The following is a 16,222-nucleotide window of genomic DNA, read 5'->3' on the forward strand; positions in this document are numbered from 1 at the left end:
CTGAAGTGAATGTAATAGAAAGATTCCAGTCAGTGTTGGATCATGCCTTGAAAAGGGCTTTATCTGTACATCTGTTGTGCAAATTATATCTAAATGAACTACAAGAAATCTGTCTGGCATGTTGTGGTATATAAATTATCAGAACATGTTACAGTATGTATCCTGGCTTGTTGGGAATAAATCCATAATAGAGGCACAAAATTCCATCCACTGCCCTATTCTCTCCTTCCCACCACAACAGGGGATCTTTAGCCTAACTGGTCCATTCCTTCAAAGGCAAAAGTCTTATCTCTTGATTCATATGATAATATCCTACCTAGGTGGCAATACTTACCACTATACACTTGCCTGTCATCTCTAATGAGGCAACAGGAACAGCCCTTTCTTCCTGTATATTATTCTGTGTTCTGACTTTTGTTGAGAAGGTAGGGTCACAGAGCCTTCTTCTAGAGAGGAGATATAGCCATTGAGCAGGGTAGGCATTACTCATTCTTTTGGGAAAGGATTTTCTTTAGAACAGCTGCTGATAGAGCCCAGATAATGTTTCTGGGAACAATATGCCATAGTTGCAAATTGGACCAGAATGTGGCCTGTTCCTAATATTTTAACCATGACTTATTTCTGAATAGATGATACTCATGGTAAAACCTATAAAACAGATATTAAAGCCTTTACTTCTGCTTATGGCAAAACCTGGACTTGTTTTTACTAGACTTGTTGTAGTTTTTGGACTTAATAACTTTTCCCAACAATTTTACCCTGTGCCCAAAATCCTCAACTAAATCGTGCACTAAGAATGCTGAGTATCTCACAAGGCTGGGCTACCTAATTTTAAAGGTATAAACCTGCAGAATAAGGTTAATTTTTCTCTGCTTCTGCAATTCAGAGGAAAATTGTTTCAATTCTAATCCCACAGTACTGGAACGTGTCAGGAAGGAACTACAAAAACACCAGCAGGAAAATAATGAACTTATTAAAATTGTAAGAGATTCATTAAATGAATACGAATCCAAACTCAGTGATCTTCAGGAAGCTCTGAATGAGGCAAATGGACAAACTAAACAGGCTCAGAATTTAAACAGAGAAAATGGAGTGCTCTTGGACAGCATTAAGGTAATAGCATTTTATTTTTAAAAATATTTAAGCATGTATTAATTGGACAGAATAACTTTTCTTTGCTGCTTTTGGCCTTGCAAAGCCAAGCTGTATTCATTCTGGGCCCAATTCCTATTTACATTAAGATCTCTTTCCCACCACTGTGACAGTATAAAAGGGCTTTTAAATTTGCTCTTACTTAACATGTCTTTACCAAATCAGAATAAAGAGGAGTCGGTATAAATGAGAACTGGAATAATCTCTGTCCAAGTACTTCCTTTTCTGGCTGTAACTATCCATTTTGTGTTCTTTGAGTTCTGGTTCAATTCTTGACCTTTGTTGCATGGCCATTAGCAATACTTTTAACCAGTCTTTCCCTCAGTTGTCCTGTAAAATGGAAAGGGCTACATAAGTGCTTGTTGTTATTTTGTACTGATGTGCAAGTACCATCTGCTCTCATGCCATGTCAGAAACACTACGGATAAAATACTCAGAATCCTTTTTGTGATGCTGTCATAGGTAGCTAAAATACAGTGCAGATTTTCATAAATGTATTTAGTCCTTTAATTCCTGTAGGTGATCTAAGAAATAAATGAACTTGATTTGTTGTGGAGTTAATGCAATGAAATATAAACTTACTTAGGGTGCATTCTCTTGAAAATGGTATTTTTGATTGAAAGGATCTTCACTGTTTCAGCAAAGTTTGGTTTTCACTTAGGTCAATGGACCCTTCTTAGAAATGTTTCTGTCAACTGTACATTAAAACTGTGCATGTGTATATACTGCTTGTGTTTGTCTAGGACATCACATCTGACAAAATGGCTAAAATAATTAAAGGCCATCTTAAATGATGAAGGTACATGTATAGTTCTTTAACTTGCTTTTCCTGTACCTGGTTAAAATGGTCATCAGCTTGTGATAAGCTATGATGGGATGCTGGGCACAAGGTGCTAGATGAAGCATCCTCATTCACTCTCCCCTGAGACCTCTTCAGAGAGGGGAGAACCCTCATTGGCTCAGAGGAGAGAGAGCCTTTGGGGATCTTTTTTTCCTACTTTTGAGAAGGATAGACAGAAGTATAGTATAACATCACACCTTGTTTTGCTCTACTCTAGAGGTGAGAAGAAAGAGTCCCAGTTGGTCAGTGCTGTCAGGCAGTGTGAAGAACTAATAACTGACAAAAGGTTCAATCTGCTTCTCACGCTGTCTGTTGAACTGGGCTTCATTACCATAAACTTCCCAAATATCATGAATATCAATAAGATGGTATTAGATCCCACCCAGATAATACCAATATTGGATAGGGAGGCAGATAATACAGGGATGGGAGCTTTGCAAACATTTCTGCTAGCTAGATTAGACAAATGAAGATTTGCTTTTTCTGCCCCCTCCATAGAAGCTGAACTGATTGAATTTATTGCAACCCTCCCTTCTTCTGTAGAAACGGATTGCAGAGATGAATAGACAACAGAATGATGTCTTGGATCTTCTTAGGTCTACCCAGTCTTCTGTGTCTCAGACGAACAGCATATTTGGATTACTGCGGAAAAGCAAAGAGGTATAGTAAATCAAAATGTGACTTTAAATACAAAAATGTTGAGTAACCGCTTGTATCATTATAAATGGAAACAAAATACAGTGGGATCAGTGGGCAGCCTGTCTCCTGTAAACTGCTGACTATACAAAGAAAAAGGAGTTATTTCCCTTTGCTGTACTCAGGTGTACAAGAAAAGGAGGAATGCTTCACATTTGGAACCTAAGAAAACAGTGACAAAATGTCAGTTCGAATTTGGGTGAATTAAAATGAGATTTCTTTTTATAAACCACAGGAATATGATGTTCTAGCTGCCAAACTAGATGGAGCAAGAAAGGATTTGAATGAAAAATTAAAGAACCATTCCTTGTCTGCCAGCAAAGAGCCTCTTGTGGTGAGGGCAGAGGAACATGCCAAGTTTTTGCAAGACCTGGCAAGACAAATGGATGAGTATGTATTTATTTTTGTCAATGAATGGTTTAAGAACACTGGGCATTTATACATGTGCTCCAGGAGTGGGGTGGGGAAAACTTTAATTAGAGTGGCTCCGAGAACACCTGGAGTGCTCTAATTAAAGTGCCTGGAGTGTCTTGTGTATGAATGTCCCTGTGCTTAAAAATGGTGGTAGGGTCACTTTAACTAAATCTTTTTCAATGAGATTTAGTTCAGGTGCCCCTGCTGCCATTTTTAAGTGTAGAGATGCTGGTACATGTGACTTTGAAGTTTGCTTTGACATACTGTAATTACAGCACATTGGAGCAGCCTCACTGCTTGTGTACAGGCGCCCATTATGTGCGCAATTGTAATGCACTGCATGTATATATTAATCTTTTTCACTTGCTTCTACGGTCACTTGAAAAGTCAGAAAAATTGGATTTGTCCCTCTCTGAGCCTGTCTAGGATGCATAACAAAGGCCTGTCAGTTTTATTTTTTTCAAAACCAGTCTTATTTTTCCTGTGGACATTTTCCTGTATTTTCCTGAAAGAGTCTACGGGATGACACAATGCAGGAGATTGGGATTATGGGTAGGGGTGTCACTGAAGTATTACAAATAAGTACTAATTAAGTGTTTCTGAGTACCAAGGAACTGCATATTAAGAGTGCATATTCCACTGAGCTGTCCGTTAGCTCATAAAAGAGCGGTCCAACAGTTACTCTACTTAATGCTAAGCTATCTATGCCCCCATGGCCTGTTTAGCAGCAAGAGATTAACTGAAAGTTGCTGTCTGTCTGCTGCCCTGCCCTGTGAGCAGGAACTCTGGTATGGGGGGCATATATCCATCCTATCCATATTCATCCTATCCCAAGGGAAACTCCAGGGAGCTTTTTAAATCATTTTAAGTTTGCTATGTACCACTGAAACCTAGAACTTTTTGTTAAATATGCCTTGTAATTGGTCTGCTTTTAGCATGAAATATATTTTTATTGGTAGTAATTAATGAATATTTAATTTCAGTGCTGTTTACAGTTATGCTTATCTATGTTTTTAGCCCACTATTTATGATTGTGTTCTTTTTCTCAGAATTAAGAGAAATGCTAGTAATGACAAGCTTGTTAGCTGTGCTATGGAAGCTGCCACTGCCTATGAAAATATCATTAATGCTGTACAAGCAGCTGAGGAAGCAGCTAACAAAGCCAAAAATGCAGCTGATTCAGCTTTACTGGTAGGTCCATAATGCAACCAAATTATGGTAATTATGTTAAAAGCAGGTGATTTTACAACCAGCTGAGCACTGAAGTTGAAACCTTGCTTGGCTAGTTGTACCTACACAAGATCTGCATTCAAATGCTTTTCTTGCACATTTACTTGAATTTGGAGTCACAAGTTAGATGCTGCCATTGTCTAGATATTGATTCTGAAACTATAGACAAGACAAGGGGCACAGAAGACAATTTCCTGCAGAGAACAAAGAGGGCTGTTAAGGACAAGAGGCTGTGCTAAATGGGGAAAGAGTCTTGTTCTTTGGGGAAAACTTTTTGTTTGTCTCTTTTTTTTTTTAAGTAGGCTGAATGTTATTATTTAATTTTTATTCCTAATTTCTTCCTCTGCCTTGTGTGGAATTATAAAATTAATCTTTCTGTACTGTACTTTTATTACTAGACTGTGGAGAGAGAAGACCTAGCAGGCAAAGCTACAAAATTAAAAGCTGAAAGCAGCACTCTATTGAATCAAGCACAGGTGGCACAACGGACATTACAAGGTACTATAGAAAACAAGACAATGACAGGCATGTTGATAGAGGATTAGGAATTTTTATTTAAAAGTCCCTGTTTCCCTGTTCATGGTCAGACAAGGTTCTTTGGGTAGATGTGATATCTTCTATTAGACCAACTAAATAGTTGGAAACATTGTTCTTTGCTAATTTTGGGGCACAAATACCCTTCTTCAGGCGCAGGGAGAATCTGTTGCTGTTTGTTCTCCTGGGTAGAACAGAAGCCAAAATGTAAAATGCAGGTCTGTGAAAATGCAAATGAGATGGTGGGGCAGATGGGGGCCACAGCACACTCGGCAGCAGACCTGGAAGTGGACCAGAAGCACTTCCGTTCCACTTCCAGGTCCACTGCTGAGCAACCCCCTTCCACCCCGCCCCAGGACTCTGTGGGATGCTCCATCCACCCCACCATCTCAGCATTCATGAGGTGCCCGGTACCTTGAGGTATGTAAAAAAAACATATAAAGTTGCATCCATGGCCGAATCACTGATTCTCCAAATCAGAATTGAATCTTCAGATTTGGATTCGGCCGAATCAAATCAGGACAGTGATCTGAATCAGCGATTTGAATGACTGTCCCCTGAATCAGGCTGAATCTGAATCAAATATGGCCTGCTTTGCACACCCCTAGTAGAAAGCCCAGTTTCCTGAGATTCCTGCTGCCAAAGTCCAGAGACTTAAAGGCTAAAAACAGACATTGTTTTTGTTGTGGCACCAGCAAAACCAGGCATTGCCGTTGTCCTGCAGGATCAGGCTTCTGCTACTATCAGTACTTTAGGGGTGCAGTCCCACGGGAGTTTCCCACTCTGTGTTTCCAGACTGCACCCTGACCTTCCACGGCAATTCCCAGGTGCAAGCACGGAGGGAGGATCCCATACAGATTCACTGCTTTGCACTTGCAGACCACATTCTGAGTTGGGGTACATGTAGGCTGAGAATCTTCCTGCAGAGGGATTCCTGGGGTGTACAGGATAAGGCCTCTGAAGCCCTGGGAGCATTTGTCTGCCCAGGGCAGCTGGAGAACACAGGCAGCCACAAACTAACAGATATTAGTCACAAAAAAGTGGTACAGACTATTAGCACAAATTATCATGCCCACAAATTTGGGCATTTGTGGAATAGCAAAGGGATTAGACATCCATTCAGCTTTTGTTTACTAGTAATTTATAAGCATGCATCACCCTGCAATTTGTGTGCAATTTAGTGGTGTTTATAAACTTTACTTAATTTGAAAAGTTTAAAGAAAATCCTTTGTATTGGAACATATGGCAAGTGAGTCTAATTCATCCATGTTTGGCAGCAGCCAAATCCCTAAAGGAGACATATACAGCTCTAGAAGTGGGCAGCATTGACTTAGCAAGGTATGGCCACCAAGCTCCCGTCCCCCTCCCCCCAAGCAGCCATTACCAGTTGGGCTCCTATAAAAATTAAGGCTCCTTTCCCCTTACATAAATCCTAAGAGAGAGTGACAGTTACACAGGAGAGGTAGCATAATTTCTTGCCATTTCAGGGCAACATACGGTACTGTAGTAAAGCTGCCCATCATCTGTAGTAAAAGTGGAACCATATACTGCATTAGCTTTTGTCCCTTTGTTGTTAGGTACCCTGCACTACATGCAAAATCTACAGTGCAATAATGCCATTCACTCCTGATCTAAATGCACACTATTAGCATATTATGTACCTAAAATGTTAAACTGGACTCTCTGCATTGTCATTCTGATCCGATCCATACTTATTGTCTGTACTAGCAGTGATATAAGAAACATTCAAGATGGATCACTCTTAGTGGGGTACTTATTCCCTCTAAAAAAAATGATATGGTTATACACTCTTGGGCATCCTGTACAAGTTTGTGATGAGTACACACTTATATACACACATGCCCAGAAAGCACACAGAGCTAAATGTTGCAACATATAGATTATCTTGTAATTTTCCCCTGTAATTTCCATGCCCCAGTGTGGTGGTATTATAATCTCTTAGCCCATGACACTGTGGGCTACCATCATTTTATTTTTTCATCTTGCATATGGACATGTAAAAGCATTTACGTCCCCCAAATCAACAAAAATATCTGTCAGCAAACAGATGATGAAAACACTTCAACCAGTGTAACTTTACTCCATGCAGTGGAAAATTACTTTTGAAAGGATCGGCAGTCAAAGTCTATGTAAGTTATACTTGTTTGGGTTTCATTTGTCAGTTGATTACAGGGTAACCATATGCTTAAGGTAATACTCTGTCTGATCCCCTGCAAGATGCCATGATAGCCACCAATTTTGTGAATTACCCCAGTATATTTGCTCATGTGCCTGCTCCTGATTCTTGTTCAGTTTACAACAATATGTGAAGCCAGTGTAAATTGTATTGGGGTACATGTTTGTTTGTTCATGCCTCATAGTTTCTATCAATAATACTACACGAGGTAAATAACAGGGATGAGAAAAGTATGTGCCAAGTTCTCATTACATCCCTCTGTCTCCTAAACCAAAAAATGTAGGTGCAACAGACTGAATGGAGTTACAGCAAGGATGAATTTTGCTGATTATCTCTGCCATACACTAAGCCACTGCTAACAAATGCAGTAGGTGTTCCACACAAAAACCTATCACAAGGGCTAAGGTTGTTTTGTATAAAAGTTACGAAGCTGATACATGATGCACTCTTTTGCAGATATTAATCCAACTCTTGAAGATGTAAAAAAGAGACTTGGAGTTGTTGAAGGGAAGAAGAATATGCTACTGAGTGATCTCCTTACTTCTCAGAGTAGTCTCAGTGGAATAAACAGAGGTCAGTTACTCTTTGAGCACTTCTGCTTCCTTTTATTTTACCATTGTTCAAAGTCTTTACTTTTACTTTTGTATGCATCTTAGATGACATAGCTAGCACCATCACCCAGGCAAAGAATATGGTCAGAAATGCCAGTGATGTCACTACTAATGTACTGGATGAACTAAACCCAATTAAAGCAGATGTAGAAAAAATAAAAGGCAGCTATGGAAGCAAACAAACCACTGACTTCAACAAAGCTTTGACAGAAGCAAACAACTCAGGTGGGTGCAGTCCTGGCTATCTGTATTGTGTGTGGTCAGCACTAGCAAGTCTCTATTTGATGAACCTAGTAAACATGGTGATAGTGATAATTTGTATATGGTGTGAACAAGGGACCATCCAAACCTAGACGGCACAAACAGCTTGCATGCTGTCTCTTTTTTTGCATCTTTAACAATTGCATATGATGACGTAAAATAAAACTGAGTATTTGAAATTAACTGCATATGGAATTATAAGCACACTTAATTTAAAAGTATTTTAAAAACCATCAAGGTTAAAGAAAGTGGGTACTTAAACCATAAAGAAAAATGTCCTCTCTTTTTAGACAGTTTACTTAATGCAGATAAAAATACATGGTTACAAAAACAGTGAGCCTGATTTACCAGTAAACGTGAGAATTACAGTAACCAACCGTAAAGGTCATTGCTAACCCTGAGTATTCAAAAACTATGAGTAAAAAATTAAGATACTGATTTAAAAACCATCCTATTTGAGCTCTTTATTTGGCTTCTGAACTTTAGTGCCCTGTACTTACATCACAATTTTAAGCTTTTTTCTGCAACAAGAAGGGATAGAAACGTTTGTAAAAATCAAAGCTGAGAGTCTCATGTAAACTTCTTCCTCCACAAGGAGAGAAAAAAACAAATATCCACCAAATATTATGAGGATTATGATAAAAACAATGAGGGTTGGCACCACAAACATTTTTTTCTGCATGTGCACCTCTCTTTCCATTCCCCCATGATTTCTTTTCTCTCTCATCACACCAATAGTAATGAAATTAACAAGCAAGCTCCCGGATCTGTTCAACAAGATTGAGAGCATCAACCAACAGCTGATGCCCATAGGCAACATATCTGACAATGTGTACCGCATACGAGAGCTCATTCAACAGGCTAGAGACGCTGCAAACAAGGTCTGTTATGAACAGTTCCCACATTTCCTTGTGTTTACTGATTTGTGCACAGAAGGAGGCTCGTTATCTCCTCCATGAAACATTTTGCTATAATATGCATGAATTAATTCATTAGTACTATCACTATAAATAGATAGTGTCTTGATGGGCACCTTTAATAAAACAGGGATATATGGACAGAGAAGCCTCCATAGCCTGTGGTCCAAGGACTCTGGAGGGTCTGCAGAGTATGCCTAAGGGGTCTGTGAAAGAAGACCGGGGAATATAGTAATCTTTTTATCCATATACAAGATTTAGAAGACAGAAAACAAACAGAAATCACCTTTGTGCCAACATACAGTTTCTAGTCACAAAATCCTTAGATGCAAGGGTAGCAGTGGACGTAGTCTTTCTGGATTTTAGGAAGGCCTTCAACACTCTCTCTCACCCCATTCTCATTAAAAAATTAGGGGACTGTGGCATTGACACCTACACAGTCAAATGGGTCACTAACTGGCTGGAGGGCTGCACCCAGAGAGTGGTAGTGGATGGGTCATTTTCAACCTGGAGGGATGTGGGCAGTGGAGTCCCCCAGGGCTCGGTCCTCGGGCCCGTACTGTTCAACATCTTCATCAGTGACTTGGACGAGGGGGTAAAACACACCCTGTTCAAATCTGAAGACAGCACTAAGATGTGGGGGGATGTGGGCATGCTAGAAGGGAGGAATAGGCTGCAATCGGACCTAGACAGGTTACAGGGGTGGGCGGATGAGAACAGGATGGGTTTCAACACTGACAAGTGCAAGGTGCTACACCTAGGGAGGAAGAACCAGCAGCATACCTACAGGCTGGGGAACTCCCTTCTCATCAGTGCAGAGGCAGAAAAGGATTTTGGAGTCATCATTGATGCCAAGATGAACATGGGCCGACAGTGTGGGGACACAGTCAGGAAGGCCAACCATACCTTGTTATGCATCCACAAATGTATCTTGAGCAGGTACAAGGAGGTGATCTTTCCCCTCTATGCGGCATTGGTCATGCCGCAGTTGGAGTACTGCATCCAGTTCTGGGCTGCACTTCAGGAGGGATGTGGACAACATGGAGAGGATCCAGAGGAGGGCCACTCTCATGATCAGGGGGCAGCAGGGCAGGCCCTATGAGGAGAGGCTAAGAGACCTGAACCTGTTCAGCCTCCACAAGAGAAGGCTGAGGGGGGATTTAGTGGCCTGTTATAAACTAGTCAGAGGGGACCAGCAGGCACTGGGGGGGAGTCCCTGTTCCCCCGAGCACTACCAGGAGTGACCAGGAATAACAGTCACAAGCTGGCAGAGGGTAGATTCAGACTAGACATGGAGGCGCTACTTCACTGTCAGGGTGGCTAGGAGCTGGAACCAACTTCCAAGCGAAGTGGTGCTGGCTCCTACCTTTGGGGGTCTTTAAGAAGAGGCTTGATGTACACCTTGCTGGGGTCGTTTGACCCTAGTACTTTTTCCTGCTATGGCAGGGGGTTGGACTTGATGAACTGCTCAGGTCCCTTCGGACCCTACCAACTATGAAACTATGAAAAGTATTTGAATACCCACACTTACAATTCAGAGGGGTCTGCACCAATATTTGAAGTTTCCAAAGGGGTCTGCACCCTCATTCAAAATTTTTAGGGGTCTGCAAATGACAAAAAGGTTGAAAACCACTGCTCTGTAATTTTCCTGCTGTGCCAATTTAGATGCATCCCATCCTACAAATCTTTTGTTATTTTCTCTCTTCTTTTGAAGGCTGGTTGTTGTGGTGACATTTCTTCTAGCAGAAGATGGTATTCTTTGGAGTCACTTTCTACCCTCAGAATAGATATTCTCCAATTGTGACTGCTTTTCATTGGCAAATTGTAGAGAGATGTTGGTTCCCATAGCTCTGGCTGTCTTTTTTCTAACTGTGATGCAGTCTTAAAAAGTTAGTTACACATTACTTTCCTAGTATTGTTTTTCCATAGAATCAATTTCTGTAGTTGCTACAAAGATAGTGGGTTTACCGATAGTGCCAATAAAAAAGCATTGATTAGACAATCTATCTTTTGAGATGTGTCCTCACTGTGTAAAAGAATGAGCTAAAACCATGGCCAAAAGAAAAGTGACCAAGATGTCTGACACGTATTGTGGTTAGCAATGTAATATTATGCCAGACAGGTAGTAAAGACCAAGTGAAACATCTAGATCCATACATAGTCATCTAAGCAAGAGGTGTGATTTTTTCCAGAGGTGTTGAGCCCTGGCAGTCCTTGTTGGCTGTGATGTACTAACTGCTTGGCTATCTGTAAATGAGGGTAATAATTACTAAATAGAGGTGTTGCTGTGAGGGCTGACTGGTGAATGTCTGAAGAAAAAAGTGCTGTGTAAGTGCTAAGTGGGAGTAGAACAATTCCCACCCTGCTATATTGTTGTGTTGATTTAGGGGCTGGGGCTTGTGCTGTTGTGGTAACCCATGGGTACTCATTTACAGTATGTTTATGTTAACTCTATGCCAGAGGTCACTCAGGACAGACATGAACTAATGTTGTTGGCAGAAAAAATGTTTACTCCCTTGAATTTGTTTTTCCTGATAGGTTGCTATTCCAATGAGGTTCAATGGCCGTTCTGGAGTAGAAGTTCGAGCACCAAGCAACCTTGATGATTTAAAAGGCTACACATCCCTTTCCTTCTTTCTCCAAAGACCTCGACCAAGGCTGGACACTACACTGCAGAGCTCAAATATGTTTGTGATGTATCTGGGTAATAAGGATGTAAGTATTTATTGAGATTTAAATAACACTTAAAACACAAAATACATTTTGAAGCAAGAGATGGGGACATTCTTCTCTGTCAGCAACTTGAATTACCTTTATCTTAATCAGAATTACGTGGGGGGAAAGAATGATTCATTGGCCTTTCTCCCATTGGACCAATAGCTAGCTGGACAAATGTTTTTTCTGAGCTGTTTTTCTGTCACTTCTTGGGAGGGTTCAGCTAGGAGATTGGCAGCTGGTTCTGCAAATAGGCCCTGGGAGGGCAACTAGGAGGTTCAGCAGGGCAGGGTCACAGGTTAGCAGAGTGTCTGGTCAGGGTCTGGATCAGGAGTGGAGTGGAGACCATGAGACTGAGTTCCAGGGGAGCGTAGAGGAGAAATCCAAGAGACATTCCAAGATGTAAGCCAAGGTCAGGAGCCCAGAGTCAGGGACTTGGTACAAGAGTTCCAGGGAAAATCTGAGATCAGCACCAAGGAAGCCAAGGTGAGTCAGGATACTAGGAAAGCCAGAGAGAGCAGTGCCGCTCCAAGTTTCAGGGGAAGTCCAAGATCACGGTCAGGCGAGCCAGGGAGAGTAGTGAAAGGTGAGGTTTGCTGGAACAGACTGAGGCTGTGTCAAGGTGCCCAAAGCTTGAAACTGCAGGTGTGCTTCAAAGGAATGAGAGGTACTTTCAGCAGACAATCTGATTGCAGAGAAATGGGGCAATCACATTAACCAAGAATCAGGAGCAGGTATGATGACTCACATGCTTGGCCTAGCCGGCCTGCTTGATCAGAGTCCCCAACGCTTTACAGTTAAGTCCGGTTGAATTCACCAGCTTGCCCAGCTTCCTACCAGCATCCTATCATTCCCTCCTCCCTCCCCCCAGTTTTCAACTTTTGATACTTCACCATTATTTGTATTCCCTTTGGAGGGACAAATTAAGTAGAGTTTACTGTACTTCCCACTAATGGATACCTCTAGTTAATCTCGTTACTATCCGTAACCTTATAGCCATGGGCTGTATTAAAGAAATGTCTCTTTAGGCTTCCTTTTTGTTTGTGTAGCACCCAGCACAGAGGAGTCCTGATCCTGATTCAGGTCCATAGATGTTAGCACAATATAATTAACACTTTTTTTCTTAATTAGGTTTAACAGTGGTCTTCTCATTCAAAATGTAGCACTAAGCCTCTTCATTTCTGCCTCACTTACATATTTGAAACATGTGCCTGGTCATGCCATCTCCTTAATCAGTTTTCCTAACTACATGTTAATCACTATATATTATGTTCCTAAACTATTCATTTTTACACTCAGCCAAATCTGTCTATGTGTTTGTTATAAATGTGGTGTGCATTAAGCACAGTTATTCTGTGCTGGATCCTACCTTATCTTTCTGAACTTCTGGTTCAGAATGTCTTTTTTGATGACAACAGTTTAATTTTCCTTATTACAATTAGGAAGAGAAGTATATGAGAGAAGTGAAATGTTAATCACATGTGAAATGATTGCTTTAAGGCATGTCAGAGGAGCAGTTGCACTTCAATATTGTTTCTTTCATCTTTCTTATCTCACAGAGGCACTATGAGACTAAACTCTTTATGATGTGCACAGTGGTTTGAAAACCACTGAGGGAAGGCCCCCAGAAATGAAAATTATTGTAATACTATTGTTATAATACTGAAATTAATAGCCAGAATTGGACCTCATTCAATGCAAGTATGAGGGAGTCTTCAATTCATTTAAATTTATTTTTGTTGAATCAGTGCAGCTTAAGAATCTGCAAATATACATTCTAGAACTAGTAAGCCTAATAAAATTTGATTACTGTGCTTCATGCATTATTAGTACAGCTTTTTATGATCATCTAAAGCATTGTCAAGTTCCTGAAGTGACTTTCTAGCTTTTTACTACCATTCACATAAATCATTCCTTTAATTGTTGTTGTGCTTTTCCGGTTGTAGGCTTCCAAGGACTATATTGGTATGGCTGTAAGGTATGGTCGTCTCATTTGTGTTTATAATCTGGGAGGCAATGAAGCTGAAATAGAAGTAGATCCTTCAGTAACTGAGAGTAACCCTGAAGAAGCTATTTTGGATCGAGTAAAATTTGAAAGGTATAAAAATACAGTCCACTTGCCCCCTTTTTTCAGATCCTATCTAAATCTTGCTGTATTAATAAAATGTCTTATTATTTTACTTTTTCTCTTTTGTTTTAGGATTTACCAGTTTGCCAAGCTGAACTATGTCAAAGCAGCCACAGCAAGTCCAAAAGACAAAAGGGATTTTGACAGTAGCAGTGACAATAGTCACACACTCCTGAACTTGGATCCCGACAATGTTGTATTTTACTTTGGAGGATACCCAGATAATTTTACGGTAACTGGAACCATCAGTTTTGCTTATGCAGAAGTTTAGTCACTGCAATTAGAGACTTATCTATTGAGTATTCTTTTGCTAGCAATTCTGAGTTGGTCCAGGCTATGGTACATTTTGGATGATAACAGGTATTCTGAAAAATATTTTTGCATTGGAACCTTTGAACCAATTACATTATTGCTCTTTTTCGTAGTTTGTAAACGTTATTGGATTGCTATTCATATAGAGGGTTTGGTTGGTTTATTTTTGCAGCCTCCCAGAGAACTAGATCTTCCTTTCTATGAAGGCTGCATTGAATTAGACAACCTAAATGAAAACGTCATTAGCCTGTACAACTTCAGGAGAACGTTTAATCTTAATACCACGCAAGTGCAGCCATGCAGAAGGTAACATTACAAATACAGCAGTATTTTACAATAAGAAATTCACACTGGTATTGTTGTTTTACATCACACATTCTTGTATTTATCCAACTCGACAATTAATTTCTCTAGAGTTAAGATCACTGCAGGTACTCAAAGTTTGGGAAACACACTAGGCAGGCAAGCCAGCATTCATAACCACAACCACTCACTTCAAATGTTGTAGTGCCCAGATTCATGCTTAAATTTCTCAGATCAGCAGCATATAGTTTCCAGCTTCTTTATAGTCTAAAATGACATAAGAAAAGACTACTGATCCCTAAAGCCTTTGAAATCAGAGTTTATCTCTCTAAAGACCATATCCCATAGAATTCAAAGAAAAGTTTGCTCCAATTTATATTGGATTTTGTCCTCACTGGAGTCTGGTCACCCTTAGGGCTGAATATCTTGACTGGAGTTTTTTGAAAAAAATCACAGTTATAGTGTTTCTTGATTTGCACACATGGGAGCAAGCAAGGGTCACATTATTCTGACTTGTGATGTTTCATTTTTACAGATACAGGGAAGAGTCTGATAAAATGTATTTTGAAGGAACAGGCTATGCACGTGTAACAGCTGAACAACCAAATTCTCATACTTTACGCTATGAACAGACAATTCAGACTACTTCAGATGAAGGAATAGTGTTTTTTGCAGAAAACCAGGTAACTCATAGAATGGTTGAAATACCTTTTGCATTGTGTATCCTACATAATTTGAAAACTACCATTCATTGAGAAGCTACACTGAAGTGTCACTTGCAGTAGTATCTTTCATAGTCATCTGAGAAATGGATTAGTACATTTCATCCTGTGTTTTATTGCTACTTAATATTAATTATGACATATTTGAGAAGCAGCTGCTCAGTGAATAGATGCTGATTATAGCAATGAACAGAAAATGTGAATTATTGTATGATAACGAGTCGTCCCATTATTCACTCTGACAGTAGCATATCTAACCTGGAAAATGTATAGATGTAGGGAGAACTGTGACTGGCAAATGTTATTATAAGCTGATTTAATGTTAGTGATATGAGATAAATAAGTTTAAATCAATATGTTGAGTTGATAATAACTTTGTCTTTGTTTCAATAAGAAATGTTTGTTTCCAACAAGAAACTGGTATGGTAATGAGCGCCCCAGACATACCTCAAACAGATGGGAGATAAAGAATAATTTGTCAGATTTAAATAATCTCATTTTGCCTAAAGCCATTGGAGGTTCCTACACCAGGAGATGGAAGATGGACTAGTTTTAGTGAAAGTTAAATAATATGATGTCATTATCACTGCTGTTGCCCTTTTTATGAAGAGTTTGGATCAGTGATACTTTGTGTAATCCCAGAAACGCTGGAATACACCCAGTAAAGTGTAAGGAAAATATATTACTGGTATTATGCATCATGTTAAAGACAAATTTGGTAATTCAAACAACCAATCTTTCAGAGGGACTTAGTACACTCTTCTTTTCATCACACTAGGTATTTCTGTCATATTCATACATGACAGAAGCAACTGCTTTACCTGAAAGCTATAACAGTCATGTTTGCATACTTTTTAAAAATGCAAGTCAACTTTCCCTCTTAATTAATCTGTTGCAAAGCCATTGATGCCGGTGAGTTGCACCAGCGTAACTGAAAGAAAAATTATACTGGGATTTCTATTCAATGCCATTTTGATTTAACTGATGTAATAGGTGCTAATCAGAAAAATTCCAGCAAAACCTTTTTGGGGGCAGTTTGCCAAGTCAGCAAAATCAAAAGGCAGAAGTGGTTTCATAGTTTCTAGGGTCAGAAGGGACCTGAGCAGATCATCCAGTCCGACCCCCTGCCATGGTAGGAAAGAATACTGGGGTCAAATGACCCCAGCAAGATGTTCATCTAAACTCCTCT

General features: G+C 39.9%; 1 protein-coding gene across 1 annotated transcript in view; it reads left to right on the forward strand.

The window, feature by feature from the left end:
• The window catches only part of LAMA3 (laminin subunit alpha 3), a 209,840-nt gene that overhangs the window by 167,087 nt on the left and 26,531 nt on the right, over positions 1-16,222 (forward strand). The window contains exons 51-63 of the mRNA XM_090039823.1: positions 917-1,113; positions 2,537-2,653; positions 2,925-3,079; positions 4,153-4,294; positions 4,732-4,831; positions 7,521-7,637; positions 7,721-7,900; positions 8,675-8,817; positions 11,392-11,568; positions 13,515-13,666; positions 13,769-13,928; positions 14,181-14,314; positions 14,847-14,994. Of these exons, the coding sequence (XP_089895949.1) occupies positions 917-1,113; positions 2,537-2,653; positions 2,925-3,079; positions 4,153-4,294; positions 4,732-4,831; positions 7,521-7,637; positions 7,721-7,900; positions 8,675-8,817; positions 11,392-11,568; positions 13,515-13,666; positions 13,769-13,928; positions 14,181-14,314; positions 14,847-14,994 (1,922 nt within the window). The remainder of the gene's footprint in view (positions 1-916; positions 1,114-2,536; positions 2,654-2,924; positions 3,080-4,152; positions 4,295-4,731; positions 4,832-7,520; positions 7,638-7,720; positions 7,901-8,674; positions 8,818-11,391; positions 11,569-13,514; positions 13,667-13,768; positions 13,929-14,180; positions 14,315-14,846; positions 14,995-16,222) is intronic.

This window comes from Crocodylus siamensis, chromosome 3, assembly GCF_052110815.1.
Source record: "Crocodylus siamensis isolate JL-2025a chromosome 3, ASM5211081v1, whole genome shotgun sequence".
In the NCBI taxonomy this organism is placed as follows: domain Eukaryota; kingdom Metazoa; phylum Chordata; order Crocodylia; family Crocodylidae; genus Crocodylus; species Crocodylus siamensis.